The sequence below is a fragment of the Oncorhynchus mykiss genome, chromosome 23 (assembly GCF_013265735.2).
Source record: "Oncorhynchus mykiss isolate Arlee chromosome 23, USDA_OmykA_1.1, whole genome shotgun sequence".
Lineage (NCBI taxonomy): Eukaryota > Metazoa > Chordata > Actinopteri > Salmoniformes > Salmonidae > Oncorhynchus > Oncorhynchus mykiss.
The window spans coordinates 14,532,765-14,551,601 of record NC_048587.1 but is presented as its reverse complement, the minus strand read 5'-3'; the positions used below and the strand labels follow the sequence as shown (position 1 = coordinate 14,551,601).

Sequence of the window (18,837 nt, the reverse complement as noted above, 5' to 3'; positions counted from 1 at the left end):
TCTTTCAGACAATTGAGAAACAGATGTACTAAGAAAGCTAAACAGATGTATTAAGAAAGCTAAATCAAGCTACCTTTGAAGCTCTGACTCTGCTGGTGGTACTTCAACATTTGGGAAAACAGTAAAATGCACTGAAGTGTACAAATTCTTCTTCCCTGCAAGTTCTGACTCTGGCATTATAACATAGATGGAATGGGATAAGTGATGCTTTTAATCATACTTTGATCTCTGCAGGCATTTCATTTCAGATAAACGGTGGTGTAGTTGTGTAACGGTTTTGACTTGAGGTTATTATTTATAGGGGTGCCAGGTAGGTTGTGCCTACCAGAGAAAACATTGGTTTCTCCTTTTGGTTTGGGAGGGAATGAGTCCCACACCAATACAAAGGACTTATGTCAAAGTCTGGATGGAAATTAACTTTTCATAAACCCTTAAAACATTGGAAAGAACTTCAAAAACAACTGTATTATTTTGCGTGGGTTGTATTACCAACAAATTATTACAAACACAAATAATAATATAACACAATGAGTTCTGGTTCATCCACAAATGTCCTGTACCTCGGGCCTAAAAAGAGTCCAGCCCGGTAAAGGAGTTCAGGGAACTCAAGGGACCTTTGTCACGCAATGTTTGTCCGTTCATTCAAGTGTAACGTAAACCCAGGATTAATCATACAATCAATAACAATTATTTTACCACAGAACTTTAAAGCATATCAACTCTTACTAAGTCCTCAACTACAACTAACTACATAAATCATCACAGTATACATCACATCAAAACAAATGAAATACCGTATACAAAAAGGTTGTAGTCAGACAAGCCAATTCGCCAACTGAGAAAGGCCACGAAGAACGGAGAGGTGTAGTCCACGGACGCAAAGAGTGGATCCGATCCTGGGTAAACTCTATTAGGCTACAAAACACAAGTTTAAAGGCAACAAAACAAACGGAATATAGAAGCATCGGGAACTGAGGGTTGAACACATCCTCATTCACGTCTCCATCACAACCCCACTTTTGCACAGCTGATGCTGGCTATTTAATTGGGAATTAAAGGGAAAGCGCCCTATTGGAAGGAGAAGCACTGAGACGGTTCAGAAAAATTCAGGGCCGTCACAGTTGACCCTGGTCAGTCAATCGACTGCTCGTTTCTCTGCCAGCCTCTAGCTAAATCGATGGTTAACCTGTCAACTTCTAGTGAATCTTTGTTTGCATTTCAACTATTTACTCTGTGATGTGCTAGATGGCGTGCTTAAGATTTATGTTTTAAAAAATCACTGGAGCTGAAATGCTTGATCCATTTTTGCTGCAGCTCTCTGCCCCACTGATTGCTGAATCATTAACCCATATTTTAACCTGATGATTATATGTGGTACTATCCCCAAGGTTTGGAAGAGGTCCCATGTACTCCGCCTTTACAAATTTGGTGACCCTTGTGACCTACACTACCGTTCAAAAGTTTGAGGTCACTTAGTAATGTCCTTGTTTTTGAAAGAAAAGCACATTTTTTGTCCATTAAAATAACATAAAATTGATCAGAAATACAGTGCAAACTGAGGGCCTCCCGGGTGGCGCAGTGGTTAAGGGCGCTGTACTGCAGCGCCAGCTGTGCCATCAGAGTCCTGGGTTTGCGCCCAGGCTCTGTCGTAACCGGCCGTGACCGGGAGGTCCGTGGGGCGACGCACAATTGGCCTAGCGTCGGTAGGGGTGTCCTTGTCTCATCGCGCACCAGCGACTCCTGTGGCGGGCTAGCCAAGGTGGCCAGGTGCACGGTGTTTCCTCCGGCGCATTGGTGCGGCTGGCTTCCGGGTTGGATGTGCGCTGTGTTAAAGAAGCAGCGGCTTGGTTGGTTGTGTATTGTGGTTGTGTAAATTCAAAAAAAAAAAAAAAAAAACATGGTTAATGTTGTAAATGACTATTGTAGCTGGAAATGTCTGATTATTTTCATGGAATATCTACATAGGCGTACAGAGGCCCATTATCAGCAACCCTCATTCCTGTGGCACGTTGTGTTAGCTAATCCAAGTTTAGAATTTTAAACGGCTAATTGATCATTAGAAAACCCTTTTGCAATTATGTTAGCACAGCTGAAAACTGTTGTCCTGATTGAAGAAGCAATAAAACTGGCCTTCTTTAGACTAGTTGAGTATCTGGAGCATCAGCATTTGTGGGTTCGATTACAGGATCAAAATGGCCAGAAACAAAGACCTTTCTTCTGAAACTCGTCAGTCTATTCTTGTTCTGAGAAATGAAGGCTATTCCATGCGAGAAATTGCCAAGAAACTGAAGATCTTGTACAACGCTGTGTACTACTTCTTTCACAGAACAGCTCAAACTGGCTCTAACCAGAATAGAAAGAGGAGTGGGATGCTCCGGTGCACAACTGAACAAGGGGACAAGTGCATTAGAGTGTCTAGTTTGAGAAAGAGACACCTCACAAGTTCTCAACTGGCAGCTTCATTAAATAGTACCCGCAAAACACCAGTCTCAACTTCAACAGTGAAGAGGCGACTCCAGGATGCTGGCCTTCTAGGCAGAGTTCCTCTGTCCAGTGTCTGTGTTCTTTTGCCATTCTTATTTTGTTGTCTTTATTGGCCAGTCTGAGATATGGCTTTTTCTTTGCAACTTATTTTTTCAACTAAAAAACAAGGACATTTCTAAGTGACACCAAACTTTTGAATGGTAGTGTATATACTTACTTCCCCATTCTAAACGTTCTGCATGTAACTGGTTAAAAAATTACTTGAAAGATAGAACTCAATGTATTTCTACTTATGATGTTAAATCAGGTTTCCTGGATATTACAAAAGGTGTCCCGCCAGGGTTGATTCTGGGTCCAGTTCTTTTTAGTGTTTACATTAACAATATCGACTTATAAATTAAGATGACGATACTGTTGTGTATGCTATTGCCCCCACGGTTGACCAGGCTCTATCTGAAATACAGTCTGCCTTCATTGTATTACAGAAAAACTTTATTGACCTTAAATTAGTACTGAATGCAGGTCAAACTAAGTATATGTTGTTCTCTAGAGTCTGATTTAAGCATATGTACTTTGGATGGTATCCATATTGATTGTGTCCGTGCCTACAAATATCTGGGCATCTGGATAGATGAAAAGCTGTCTTTAAAAAAGCATATTGTTGAGTTAGTTAATTAAGAAGCTGAGAATAAAAATGGGCTTCTTCTATAGAAATAGGTCCTGCCTTTTGCTAAATAGTAGAAAGCAGATTATTCAGTTGATGTTTCTATCGGCCCTAGATTTTGGCGACATCATATATACCACGTTTTTCTTTTTGCTTGGATTTTGTATTTACCTTTTGATGTATGTATTTTCTGTTTTATGTAGTTCAGGACTCATCTGAAAAAAGAGACCATTGTCTCAGTATGACTCCCTGATAAAATAAAGGTTAAATAAAAAAGAAGACTCACTCTGTGCAATAGTAGTGTTTTTTGAATGACTACCTCATCATTGTACCCCACACATACAATTATCTGTAAGGTCCTGCAGTTGAGCAGTACATGTCAAATACAGATTCAACCACAAAGACAATGCCTTGCAAAGTGTGGTACAAAAAATAACTTTAGGTGCAGAATACATATTGCTATCTTGGGGGCTAATCCAACACATCACTGTTTACCACTCCATATTTTCAACCATGGTGGTGGCTGCATCATGATAGGGGTAGGCTTGTCATTGGTGAGGACCAAGTAATTTTTTAAAGATTAAAAGAAACGGAATAGTTAATTTTGCGCAGGCAAAATCCTAGAGGAAAAGCTGGTTCAGTCTGCTTTCCAATGGACACTGAAAGATATATTCACCTTTCAGCAGGACAATAACATGAAACAAATATACACTGGAGTTGCTTACCAAGATGACATTGAATGTTCCTGAGTGTCCGAGTTACAGTTTTGACTTAAATCAGCATGAAAATCTATGACAAGACTTGGAAATGGCTGTCTAGCAATGATCAACAACCAACTTGACAAAGCTTGAAGAATTAAAAAAATAAATAATGTGCAAATATTGTACAATCCAGGTGTACAAAGCTCTTAGAGACTTACCCAGAAAAACTCACAACTGTAATCGCTCCTAAAGGTGATTCTAACATGTAAGGGGTGTGAATAGTTATTTACATTAGTTTTCTGCATTTCATTTTCAATAATTTTGCAAACATTTCTAAAAACATGTTTTCACTTCCACTTGTCATTATGGTTTATTATACAACGGGTGGGTCTAATCTTGAATTCTGATTGGTTAAAACCACATTGCAGCCGGTATCTATTCCACAAGTTACCACCGGCTAAATCTATGACGTTAAAATCTGACTGCACAATCCACTGGCTCATCAGCCCAACCAAGCAATTTATAAACTTGATCTCCGCTATAAAAAGCATCTAGACATTATCTTACATTTCTTTTAGACTTTTAGATTTGTATAAATCTTGCTGTTTGTCTCTCCAACATTTGCAACATTGTATCAATATTCAAATTTGATCACCAGCTGTCCCATAGTAATGAACGTGTCGGGATGAGACAGACAGCATTTCTCAGCCAGTCGAAACCATGAATCAGCTGGCATCATTTTTATGGATATATATATAAATATATATGTATATATATATATATATATAGAAATGTAATTGAAAAAAGGTCAAACGAAACAAAGTGCAGCTAGTTTGCAGTCTTTCCAGCTTCAGTTTGAAGTGATTGTGTTAGCTGGGTTGTTGGCTAGCTCCTCTGAACAACAGTGTCCTGACAAGTGAGCACATTGTCTTGTGCCTCATTAGCTCATTGTTATCGATGTATCCAAATAAATGTCACTAGAAAACAGCTTAAACAAATGCAAAAGTGTCTATTTTGCTATTATTCTGGCTTTGCTTTTTGACATGACTGTAAGTTAGCCATAGTTGGCTAGCTAGCAAGAAAGGGATAAGAACGTTTCCAGCCAGTATGACAATGCAACATTTAGAACGAACGACTGGTTCGCATCAATAGGTACAGAACAACAACACTGAACCACTTGGTTACATCTCTGGCAACCGAACCAATAGAACAAACGACCAGCCGGCTTGGGTAGCAACCTTAGATTAGTGTCGGGACTATATCTTGTGGAAGGATTAAGTAGTATGACTAAATTCATCAAAATAACATTTTTAATTGAAATATGTAATGAATATGTTGTTTACTGAATATGTTGTTTAACCCATTGTATAAAAGTATGAAAGTGATAATGTCCTTGAAGCCGGCTTCTCAGACATTATCACTTAATTGTGTGTTGATGAGTGAAAAAAAAAGTTGTTTTAATCCATTTTTGATTCAGGATGTAACACAACAAAATGTGGAAGAAGTCAAGGCGTATGAATACTTTCTGAAGGCACTGTAAGCTTTCGGTTTCATTAATTTATTGTCACCTGGGCCCAGCAGTGTAAGTTCAAAACTTCTTGTCGTACACTGTACTGCATGATTGTACACATGGATTGGATTGTGGGTTTACTAACGCGTTAGTTCTAGTTTGTTGACTATAATGTTAATATGGTGATAACAAAGTATGCTGTGTAGCCATTAGTGGTTACGGTATGAAGGTTTGGCTTGGAGGTTTTTGTGCCTGGTCACATACAGCTGTTGTGTTGTGCACACCAGCAAAAGGAAAATGTGAGAGGAGGAGAGCACGTAGATGCGAGAAGAAATTATAAGAAAGAAAGTGAACTGTGTTTGTGGGTGATCAGGGTTATATTATTTTCTCAGATTCTGTTGCAAAACGTTTCTTTAATGGAAACCTACCTGTTTAGGGGAGGGACCTACCTGCATTTGTCCAATAGAAACTCTTGTTTTAGTTGCAAAATGTTCCATTAATGATTACACCCCAGATCAGCTAGATCCAGGCAAGAGTGTGCAGGGCGGTATTGAATGTGTCACTGTCTGTTATCTTCATTACTCCAATTTGTCTCTAGACCTGTGCACAGACGTTATACATTTTCATTTGTAGGCTAGGTTGTAGCTCTCTACCTTACTCTTGTCTTTGTGTGAGACCCTAAATAAATGACAGGAACAAACTGATTTCATGTCATTGATATATAACAGGAAGAGGAGGGACCCTAAAACACTCCCTTGTGGCACTCCACAGCTGACAAGGTGCCATTGACATCAACCCTCTTGATACCTTCCTGACTGATATGACTTGAGCTACTCTACTGCCATGCTGCTAAAACCTAGGGTGCTTAGCTTGTAGAGTCGTATCTGGTGGTCTACTGCAGTGGTTCCCAAACTGTGGGACGTGTGGTGTCCCTCCACCCCCCCCCCCCCCCCCCCCCCCAATTAAAAAAAACACACATATACATGGCACACATGTATTTGGGGAGTTTTTCCCATTCTTCTCTGCAGATCCTCTTAAGCTCTGTCTGGTTGGATGGGGAGCATTGCTGCATAGCTATTTTCGAGTTCAAGTCCGGACTCTGGCTGGGCCACTCAAGGACATTCAGAGACTTGTCCCGAAGCCACCCCTGCATTGTCTCGGCTGTGTGCTTAGGGTTGTTTTCCTGTTGGAAGGTGAACCTTCGCCACCAATCTGAGATCCTGAGCGCTCTGGAACTTGTTTTCATCAAGGATCTCTCTGTACTTTGCTCTGTACATATTTCCCTCGATCCTGACTAGTCTCCCAGTCCTTTCCTCTGAAAAACATCCCCACAGCATGATGCTGCCACCACCATGCTTCACCGTAGGGATGGTGCCAGGTTTTCTCAAGCTGGATCACTTGGCATTCAGGCCAAATAGTTCAATCTTGGTTTCCATCAGGCCAGAGAATCATATTTTTCATGGTCTGAGAGTCCTTTAGGTGCCTTTTGACAAACCCCAAGTGGGCTTTCATGTGCCTTTTACTGAGTAGTGGCCTCTGTCTGGCCAATCTACCATAAAGACCTGATTGGTGGAGTGCTGCAGAGATGGTTGTCCTTCTGGAAGATACTCCCACCTCCACAGAGGAACTCTGTATCTCAGTCAGAGAGACCATCGGGTCCTTGGTCACCTCTCTGACCAAGGCCCTTCTCCCCCGATTGCACAGTTTGGATGGGCGGCCAGCTCTAGGAAGAATCTTGGTGGTTCCAAACTTTTTCCATTTAAGAATGATGGAGTTCACTGGGTTCTTGGCTACCTTCAATGCTGCAGACATGTTTTGATACCATTCCCCAGATCATGGCTTGGTTTTTGCTCTGACATGCACTATCAACTGTGGGACCTTTTATATAGACAGGTGTTTGCCTTTCCAAATCATGTCCAATCAATATAATTTACTACAGGTAGACTCCAATCAAGTTGTAGAATACCCCAAAGTGAAAACAGGTTTTTAGAAATGTTTCCAAATGTATTAAGAATAAAAAACAGAAATACCTTATTTACATAAGTATTCAGACCCTTTTCTATGTGACTCAAAATTGAGTTCAAGTGCACCCTTTCCGTTGATCAACCCTGAGATGTTTCTACAACTTTATTGGAGTACACCTGTGGTAAATTCAGAATGGGACCAAACAAATAAGAATATAATATGTTCCTAAACCCTTCTACATTAATGTGGATGCTGCCATGATTACGGATAGTCCTGAATGAATCGTGAGTAATTTTAAAGTTACAGATGTACAAATATCATACCCCCAAGACATGCTAAGCGCTCACCATTAGAATAACAGGGGAGGTTAGCGGTTAATATTTAAGTGATAATGCCAGAGAAGCCGGTGTTTGGACGATATATTGGCCCGTGCCAATTTATCCTCCAAACACCGGCTTCTCAGGCATTATCACTTTTATACAACGGGTTACAAACATATTCAAATAATGATTGATATATTTTAATTACAATTTTTATTTTGATTAATTATATAGTCCCGATACAAATCTAGGGTTGTTATCCAAGTCGGCTGGTCGTTCGTTCTATCGGTTCGGTTGTGTTGGTCAATTTCTGATCAGGTCTATATAGTTATCAAACATACATTAGTAATGGAAAGGAAACACAGACTCTTTGTTTAAGTATTAAAAATGATCCTTTTCTAATACAATTGTAGGCAGAAGTTGGTACAGAGTACAATATATGATAGCTCTCCCCAGGTTCTGCAAATGTTTAAGACATCCTGTAACTCATATAGCCTCTCCCAGCCCTCCTTGCGTGCGTTTCCCTGGCAACAACATTTTAATAAATCTAACCTCCCCCTGACAGCAGCAACCATCTTGTCAGCAATTAAAAGCTCAGAAGTGGGTTTGACCGAAACTTGACCTTCCATCACAAGTATAGGGTCATAACAAGGCGAACGAGTTCAAGCATCTTCTGACAGGTGGCTGTTTTTATCAGGCCTGCGGCAGCCTTGTGTTCTCAGGAACCCAGTTGTATTCTCAGAACCTCAGATAGCCAGGTGGGGCCCAGAAAGGAGGAGTATGAACGTAGGCGGTTTTCACCTTCTGATAGTGTCTGAAGGGCACAACACTCAAAACAGGTGTTACACACACACACACACACACACACACACACAGCGGTCTCAGGACCTTACAGTTTATTATAACACAATTTATTAACCCTTTAAAAGGTATGATGCGTTCGTTTAACCCCTTCAGTTGCAAGAGATGCAACCCAGTTGTTAGGTCTTTTTGTTCTGTATCTATGGACGTGACCCAGTGGTTCGTTCTAAATGTTCCATTGCCATACTCGCTGGCAATGTTCTTATCCATTGCTTGCTAGCTAGCCAACTACGGCAAACTTACAGTCACCTCAAAAATTGCAGCCAGAATAACAGCAAAGTAGCTTTATTTGCATTTGTTTAGCTGTTTTCTAGTGACATTAATTTCATACATCCTGAACAATGAGCTAATGAGGTACGAATTTGCCTGGCATAGAAAATGTGCTCACTTGTAAGGACACTGTTTTTCAGAGGAGCTAGCCAACAGCACAGCTAACACAATCACTTCAAACTGAAGCTGGAAAGACTGCAAACTAGCTGCACTTTCTTTCGTTTTACCTTTATTCAATGACATGTCTTTGTATATATCCATAAAAATTATGCCAGCTGATTCATGATTTAGACTGGCTGAGAAACGCTGCCTGTCTGTCTCGTCCTGACACGTTCATTACTATGGGACAGCTGGAGATTGAATTTGAACATTGAAACAATGTTGCAAATGTCGGAGAGACAGACAGCAAAGTTGATACAAATCTCCGCTGTTGAAAACTAAATGTTATTCTAAAAGAAATGTGAGAAGGTCTAGATGCTTTTTATAGCGGAGATCAAATTTATAAATTGCTTGGCTGGGCTGATGAGACAGTGGATTGCACAGTCAGATGGAACAGAGTAAATAGGCATTTTAACGTCATAGATTTAGCCGGTGGTAACTTGTGGAATAGTCACCGGCTGGAATGCGGTTTTAACCAATCAGCATTCAGGTTTAGACCCCCCCCCCCCCCCCCCCCCCCCATTGTATAATTGTGCATATGTAACTTTCTCACTCATTGTTATTCATTATTCATTCAGGACTATCCATAATCATGGTATCATCCACATTAATTTAGAAGTGTTTAGAAACATGTTAAATTATTAAAGTGGAACTGAAATCGTTTTAACAACTTTGCAGTAATGAAACAAACAGCTCATGTTACAAAATCAACTTTTATAAAAGGTTTTAAAAATAGGTTATTTTTGACTCAACATTCCATGATGTACAGTAAGGCATTTTTGGCAGAATAGGGGGATGCAGTTCAATGCACGATTAATAGAATTCACCAATAGATTCCTTGGCAGTCCAAAAAATATGGCTCAATATTATATGAATCAATATTTCAGACAAAAATTGACAAATGTAGCTAAGGCTGTGAAGGCCAGCGTATGTATTTATGTAGCAAGCTAAAAACACTAAGCCTAATGTTAGCTAGATAGCTAGCTAGCTGCTTAGAGGATGTCATGTCATTGCAGGTGTGGGTGAGACTGAATTTTTCCCCTCATAACGTTTTTATGATGGCTACACAGCTAGAGATACAGGTGTCATTTGGTTAGCTAGCAAGAAATGTGAATCGCTTTGCTAACTAGCTAGCAGGCTATACTGAACTCGGAATGACTGTTATCCAGTTAACATATCTCTCGCATTCGCAAATTCACTATTGTGCTCTACTCACTATTGAGCTCTATAAAAATATAAATGCAACATGCAATAATTTTAAAGAATCAATTAGGCCCTAATCTATGGATTTCACATGACTAGGCAGGGGTGCAGCCATGGATGGGCCTGGGAGGGCATAGACCCACCCACTGGGGAGCCAAGGCCTGCCAATCAGAATGAGTTTTTCCCCACAAAGGGCTTTATTACAGGCAGTTTCATCAGTTGTCCAGGTGGCTGGTCTCAGACGATCCCGCAGGTAAAGAAGCCAGATGTGAGGTCCTGGGCTGGCATGGTTACACGTGGTCTGCAGTTTTGAGGCCGGTTGAACGTAATGCAAAATTCTCTAAAACGACATTGGAGGTTGCTTATAGTAGAGAAATAGTAGAGAAATTAACATTAAATTCTCAGGCAACAGCTCTGGTGGACATTCCTGCAGTCAGCATGGCAATTGCACGTACCCTCAAAACTTGAGACATCTGTGGCAATGTGTTGTGTGACAAAACTGCACATTTTAGAGTGGCCTTTTATTGTCCCCAGCACAAGGTGCACATGTGTAATGATCATCCTGTTTAATCAGCTTTTTGATATCTTGGCAAAGGAGAAATGCTCAATGTGTGCACAAAATTTGAGAGAAATAACTTTTTGTGCATATGGAACATTTCTGGGATCTTTTATTTTAGCTCATTAAACATGGGACCAACACTTTACATGTTGCCTTTATATTTTTGTTCAGTATAATTCCCAATCATTCTAAGAATTTATGGAAATGTGAAAATTACCATTTCTATGTGCTTGCTTGTCAGAACATTTTAAGAAAAAGTTACATTCTTCGTGGGGGTGTCAGAGGAAAGCCCATAAAATTGTCAGAGACTCCAGTAACCCAAGTTATAGACTGTTTTCTCTGCTATCGCACGACGAGCGGTACCGGAGCGCCAAGTCTAGGACCAAAAGGCTCCTCAATAGTTTCTACCCCCAAGCCATAAGACTGCTAAACAATTCATAAAATCGCCACCGGACAATTTAGATTGACCCCCCCCCCCTCTTCCTTTTGTACACTCGCTGCTTGTTTGTTACCTATGCATAGTCACTTCGCCCCCACCTACATGTACAGATTACCACAAATAGCCTGTACCCCTGCACACTGACTCGATACTGGTGCCTCCTGTATATACCCTTGTTATTTTTATTCTTATTGTGTTACTTTTATTATTACTTTTCATTTTATTCTACTTGGTAAATATTTTCTTCTTCTCGAACTTCACTGTTGGTTAAGGGCTTGTAAGTAAGTAAAGTCTACACTCGTTGTATTCGGCGCATGTGACAAATACCATTTTATTTGATGATCAGATTTGAATGAGATTTCATGTTGCTAAAAAGCTGTCAGTTACACTTAAAGTGTTTATAGAAAAATATGATATTCTTATTTACAATAAAAATGACACAATACATTGTTACACCATTCATTTCTATTGTGCATTTTGTGTCTGGGCAACCGAAAGACAAGCAACTCACAGAATTCCAAACATTTTGTTAATGCTCATTACTAGATGAACAATGGTCCCCTCCAAAAAAATGATGTCACGCAAACAATCAAGTCAATGTGTTCTTCGAATGAACAAAACATACGTAGCCCTCCTGGGGAGATGGATAATCAGAATGAATCTCACTCTTAATGTCACATTACTAAAGTAGCAGATGCTCATTGAGAACATTTCAACATCGAGTTGCATCTCTCCTACATCTGTGCTACACATCTGGAAGCATATGTTGCCCTTTACAGGGCCTCACACAGAGGCGTCACTGTGCTGTCACGTTACAATGAGAACACACACATCATCGTGACAACTACAGTATGTGCGTCATTCTCTGGGAATGGTTTGCTCCTCTTTCAGGGTTGGGTAAACATGGTTTTTCCCACGTCATATCCATCAAGAAATCTGAAAGCTAGCGTAGCTCGAATTGATTTGACTGCACTGTGATCATCAACTGCATGGGATAGGAGGGTTGGAGCAATGTTTTCACATCCCTTCCATCAAGACACACGAAAGCTAGCGCCATTGATTTGGCTGCGCTGTGATCATCACATCAGTAGAACTGAATGGGCACCGCTGCAGAGGTATCTACAGATAGAAGATACGTGGTAGTGAACGGGGCTGTCTCCCAGGGCTGTGTGTGTTCATGGCTGTAAGTCTATTCTACACAGTTGTCCTTCTCTATCACAACTTCCCTGACCAGCCATGCAGAATCCTTTCCCTGGGCTCACCCACAGGCTTGTTCAGGGGCCTGTAGGGGCCCGTGACCTCTGCTGCCCTGTGTGCTGAGCACTAATAGGCCCAGTCAGGGGAGAGAAGAGCAGGGGAAATTTGAGGGATGGAGGGCTGTGACCAGAGGCTGATCTAGATCTCTTACAGATATGTAACAGTGTGACAGGGAGAGACGACCACTCAGAACATCACCAGTCAGTTTAATGGAGCCTGAACCGAGAGAGGCAGGGCAGGGAAGGAGAGGGAGAGAAAATAGGGCTGGAGAGAGAAAAAGAGGGCAAAAGAGAGAGAGAGCGTGAGGATCTGTATGTGGAAAGATGGGGAGAGAGTGTGAGAGGGAAAGGAAAAGAGAGAGAACTGGTTGCAAGTACAACTGCAATTCTCCGATTTCGTAATGGCAATGTGTAAACGACAGGACCTTTGTCTGTCCAGAGGGGTTACGATTACATAGAAGGGCAAGTTCTCAGGGTCAAAGTGTCTCATTGGACATATCACCATCACCATCCTCATCACTGAGGCTATAATGGTAACTGAGACTAGCTCTGACTCTTAGCCCTGAGCCTTTACACCATATTCAAACATTTACCACTTGACAGGACAACTTACTATCTTCACTGAACCAATCAAAACTACTCGTCAAATGCCTTACTGGATTAAACCAGTCCTGCTTAGAAAAATCCATACATACCCAACTAAATCTTTACACACTATCCATATTCAGTGAGCTCCATAAGTTGACACAATGCTTGTTGTTTTGGCTCTGTACTCCAGTGCTTTGGATTTGAAATGATACAATGACTATGACGCTGCAGACGGTCAGCTATAATGTTCATGTATTTTCATCCATATAGGGTGAACCGTTTTCTCTTGTACGTTGTTTGTCTACACGGTATGTGAAATATGATACCATGTCTGTTTTGTCTGACCCTGATGTCTTTCCCTCTCTCTCTATCTCTCCCTCTCTCTCTCAATTCAATTCAAGGTGCTTTATTGGCATGGGAAACTTAACATTGCCAAAGCAAGTGAAGTAGATAATAAACAAAAGTGAAATAAACTATCATAATGTACAGTAGACATTACACTCCCAGAAGTTCCAAAATAATAAAGACATTTTGAATGTCATTATGTCTATATACAGTGTTGTAACGATGTGCGAGGTAAAGTACAAAAAGGAAAATAAATAAACATAAATATGGGTTGTATTTACAAGGGTGTTTGTTCTTCACTGGTTGCCCTTTTCTTGTGGCCACTTGTCTCAACTTGTCTCTTCTCTCTCTCTCACGCTCTCTCTCTCTCCTCTCCATTACTTCCCCCAACTGTCTCTCTTTCTCTCTCCATCTCTTCTCTCTCTCTGAATTCAGTTCAAATAACTTTATTGTAATGCAGATTATGCCAAAGCATTGAGTACAATTGCATAGTCGTGTACATTGTTTCTAAACAATTAATACATTCTCTCTCTCTGTCTCATTTAGGATCTGAAGAAGGTGCTGTCTTTCCCCCCGTACCCTGGGGAGTTTCTGCACCCGGTCGTGTATGCCTGTACGGCCGTCATGTTGCTCTGCCTCTTCGCCTCCATCATCACTTATATCGTGCACCACAGGTAAAAACCCTCGGGAAACTGTGTTTGCGCGTGCGTGTGTGTGTGTGGGTATAGGTCTGTGTTCAGAGGATTTGAAGTGAGTTCTCACCTTTAGTTGACTAACTAAGCTTAGTAAAAACCATACACATCCAGATCATGTACCCATCACAACACACCACACGCCACCTCTCCTACTTTTGAGAGTTTGTCTTTATTTTCCTCCATCATGCTTCTGAGCTGTGAGTCAGCCGCTGTGGGCCTGCATGAAGCTCTGCAGTCTGTCTGACTCAGACATCTGAAGCGAACGATTTGTGTGTGGGTTGGGGGGGGGGGGGGGGGGGGGGGGATGTGTGTGTGCGTGCGAGCCAAACACTTCCAATAACCCACTACCACTTGCCTCAAAGAGATGGCTCAATCGGATTTCTATAAGATCCAGACCACATCTGTCACCTCTCTCCGTAGGTCTTTCGAACCCTGAGGGCTGTGCTGTCTTTCAGTTCATCTAGTCATCCTCTACTGATGATCCAGTGTGGTCTCCAGGCAACCTGGATAGCTTGTTATTTTTTGGGGCCCTCATTTTCCCTTTGTTAGGCACTCACTAGATCACGAACAATGGAGTTAGTGACTGAAACTTAATGTGATCGATCATTCAGTCCTTTTATACTTTCACTATGCTGAGCATAAAAGACCCCCCCAAAAAAGTTATTCAATGTCTCTGAAATGACAGATTAATTAAATTATACATTCTTTATACTACTTTTGGTTCTGATGGAAAGCAGATGAATAGATAGACTGTAATGGAGCATGAAGATGTATGAACACATTTTACAGTTGGCATCAGTATGAGGCAACTCTAAGAAAGAGAGAGAAAGAGACATTGACAGGATGAAGGGCTGTAGGGATAGAGGGATTATGAAAACCCCGGTTAACTGTAGTCTGGGAGGAGTGACGATGTCAGTGGCTCCATGATTTCAGTCAGGAGACACTTGTTGTCCGTGGAAACAAGTGGTCGTCTCACAGCTGCAGCAGGAGTACAACACTGCAACCGCTTTGCCTCCCTCCATCCCCAAAGCCGTGTCTTCCTTGCAGTAGAAATGCTCTAAGGACCACATTCGGGAATTGAGACCCGTGCACACCAGTCTCCCATTAATATCAATGAATGATTTATGTGAAAGTCTGAGTTGTGCAGGCAGATCTCAAATCGGAATAACGTCCTAAATATGTTGAAAATAACTTCACTTTCTGACATAACGTGTATTCCAAGACAAGGGAGTGTGTAATGTAGCATCACTGAATAGTGATGCTGGTGAGCTTGCACAAGTGCTAATTCCACTGGGGCTAAATTCACCCTTCAAAACATTCCCTCCTTCTTGGCAAAGGAGAACTAGTAAGGGGTCCGTTTTGCCATACATGTAGACGTAATTTCACCGCTTCACTGATTTTCACAACGTTAGTGTATTTCAAGCAAAGGGAGTGTTTATACTGAATAGCGATGCTGGTGAGCCTATTATCAAGGTCCCATTCCATTCGAACTCCAAGTTCACCCTTCAGAACATTCCTTCCCCTTCGGCCAAGGAGAACAAGCGGGAGGTCAGTTTAGCCACATGCTTTCTCGGGGAAACGATGAAGTGGAGGCATGCCAGGTTAATGCACTTGAACCAGTGAAAGCCCGTAGCCAAGCCCATGAAAAACACTGGGAGGCAGGTAGAGGCTGCAGTGATTTATGGGCCTCTCCTGGAGCCTCCTGGGTAGAGTTCAGCACCTGAACAGGAGCGCTTCCTCTCCTCCCTGGCACATAACACTCAGACACGCCTTGTAGGTTATTGCTGCTCTCTCTCTCTCTCTCTCTCTCTCTTTCTTTTCCCCTCTCATTCGTTAACTCATTATTTCTCACTTTTTTATATATATATATATATATATATCTCTCTCTCAGTCGATCTGCCTATCTCACTCTTGTTCTTACTTGTTTTCACTCGTTCTCACTCATTCTCTCTCCCCTTGGCCTCTTTCTCTCTGTTATCTCACTCTCTGGTCTCTCTCTCGCTCCCTCTCTGCAAGTTTGTTTCTCACAAACAACAGAGGTTCTTTCCTGTACACTTTTCCCCCCAGATTTATAATCACACTGGTGAACATGACGAGGATAATGCTGATTTAGGATACTGGATAGATGCCAGGATAATTGTTTATGTTGTTTGTTTCTCTCTAGTTTATTTACCCTGGATACTGCATCTGGATTGGCTGATCCATATAGCCTTAGGGCTTTTTCCAACAGCTGGACAGAGATTGTTATTTACAACATTTCATTTGCAAACTATGCAATGCATTCCACCAGATTTACACCTCAACCCCCTTGTGTCCTAGTAAATGATCTGAATGATGAACCGGATCTTTTTTAAACGCTCTTTTTTTCAACGTCCTCTGCGTCAATGTTTTATCCATTCCCCTGATATTCTGTACCATTCATATTTATTTGACTGACTGCTTATTCGGTGTGGGTTTCTCTTCTTTTGGCAGCACAATCCGCATCAGTCGGAAGGGATGGCACATGCTCCTCAACTTCTGTTTCCACACAGCTCTGACCTTCACTGTGTTTGCCGGAGGCATCAATCGAATCAAATACCCCATCATCTGTCAAGCAGTAAGTGCACTGCCTTTTCATTCCTGCCCTCTCAAAGCTCTCCAGGGGAATTGATTATGAATGTCTATTGAGGTGCGCTGTGGCGGTGGTTGTGATGCTCTGTGTGCACGGTGTAGTACTCCTAGCTCTCCTCCTCTCTCTCTCTCTCTCTCTCTCGCTTGCTCTCTCTCTCTCTCTCTCTCTCTATTGTCCTTCTTTGATGCTCTGATGAATAGGCTCCACCAAGGCTTCGGCACGAACTCCCTACACACGGTGTGAGACAATACAGTTCACTACAGTACACACATGAATGCTACAGCTAGCTAGCTGTCTTCCTGGTTGGCCATATCTATATGCTGTGATGTTGCCTGTCCCTCCAGGTTTCCCGCCCCGGCCCACCAGGGGCTTTGTACCTAGCAGTTTGTTGTCCTAACGAGGGTTTTGTTTTGCCGTCGTCTCAAAGGGGAGTAGGAGTATGGCTGCCGTTACCGCTGTCGGCTACCGGTTGACTCTGCCTGCCTCTGTGGCTGGCAAGTCCATCTCTTAACGTGAGACTGTGAGCGAGAGAAAGACAGAGAGAGGGCAAGAGAGAGAGAGAGATAAAATAGTGAGGGAGCGCGAAAGGGGGACAGAGAGAGACACAGGCACCAGCCAGCGCTGCGGGGCCTGTATGCCTGTGTAGGTTAGCTAACGGGAGTGCTTTCTCTCCTGCTGGGTGCAATAACGCTTGGCTCTGAGACGTTCTAAAACGGAAGAGATCGTGGGAGATGTGTCATTGTGAGAGGATCCTGCCATAGATACTGTTTTTAGAGGAGAGCGGGGAGGCAGCAAGGGCAGGATAACATTGGGTTGGCTAATTGAGGCATGAGGGGTGTCCTTGAATCCTTACTTAGATAAAGCAGCTCATTGGAGACACCAGGTAAGAGATGTTTCAGCTTTTAAATACATCTAGGGATCCTAAGCTCTCCATCAATCGTTGGCTTAACTGATGCTGAAATCTTAAGAAAACCAAACTCCAGTATGCATGCATATTGTTGTTTTGGGAAGATTGATAGGACGATGATAGGTAGATGGACATAATGGTTGGGGTTAAAATGTCCGGGTTAGCGATAGACTCAATCGTGTCTTGACAAAATAAGGAGTAAGAAGACCAGACACATTGTTACGTTTTGGGAGTTTGATACATCAATTGGAACATGTCAGCCAAGAGAGGATGTCTCTCCTCAGCATGTGGGCATTTAGCTGGCGAGAGATTTATGTTTTTTCTTTCTTTCTACCTTTCAGTTGAGGTTTCAAAGGCTTCCAACTCATCCTCTATTTATATCAACAGGGCTCTTCTTCTCTCTTCAGAACCAGGCAGAGTCACTTGGGACACTGCTGAGGACGCTGCCTCTACATCCTGTCCACGAGAAGTTTAGACTTTGTCTTGTTCTAAAACGTAATGAATCCACCTCAATATGGAGCTGCACAGATCTCTGTAGCTCACTTGACCTTATTGAAGCCAACAGTGCCTGGCGTGCTTTGGCTGCCTGTCAGGAGGCTTGGCCTCACAGAGAGACAGCTAGCTAGGCTAGGAGCCTCTGGTTCATGTCACGCCCGTCAAGCGAGTGTCGACAAATACCAATGACACATTTCGGCCAGTGTAACGGCATGAAATGCGCCCCCCCCCCTATTGACCCACCTGTTCCCCCGCCGTGCAATGGAGCATTATTACGGCACAATTAGCATATTCCCCATCAGATTCGCTGTCTACATGGATGCATTAGCAACACGTTTATGAGCAGCCATCTTGCCGAGATGCCGCCGCTTGAGAGATGCCTGTAAAGAAACTACTGCAATCGATCAAATCTCCATGCTTCTCACACGCATGTAACTATTACCCATCTCTCAATGTAATCATCACAGCAGGTGTTTATTCTGCACATGCCTCTGGTGCTCCTCACCACTGGGTATTTTTCAGATTTAATCATGTTGCCTAATGTAGAAACGCTGCATTTGTAATGGGTAACAGCCTAAGTTGATTCTTTGGGTCCAGTTTTATTATTTTGGTCCACCCCTCCTCTCATCCCGATGGGTTTGAGGCTGTTACCCTGTTCCCAGCAGTGGTGGCAGTGTCTGGGATGATTACATGGTCGTTCACTGGAGGAGCTGGCTGTAAGGATATGTGTGATCACACACACCCTACCACCCTCCTCCATCCCTCCACCCTCTGCCCCACTTGTGGATAGATCCCTCTCAGGTCC

The 18,837-nt window shown here is 42.3% G+C and overlaps 1 protein-coding gene across 2 annotated transcripts in view; it reads left to right on the top strand.

The window, feature by feature from the left end:
- Window positions 1-18,837, top strand: part of LOC110502313 (adhesion G protein-coupled receptor A3) — a 260,754-nt gene that overhangs the window by 206,154 nt on the left and 35,763 nt on the right. For both annotated transcript variants that reach the window (XM_036959858.1, XM_036959857.1), the window contains exons 15-16: window positions 13,871-13,998; window positions 16,492-16,615. In XM_036959858.1, the coding sequence (XP_036815753.1) occupies window positions 13,871-13,998; window positions 16,492-16,615 (252 nt within the window). The remainder of the gene's footprint in view (window positions 1-13,870; window positions 13,999-16,491; window positions 16,616-18,837) is intronic.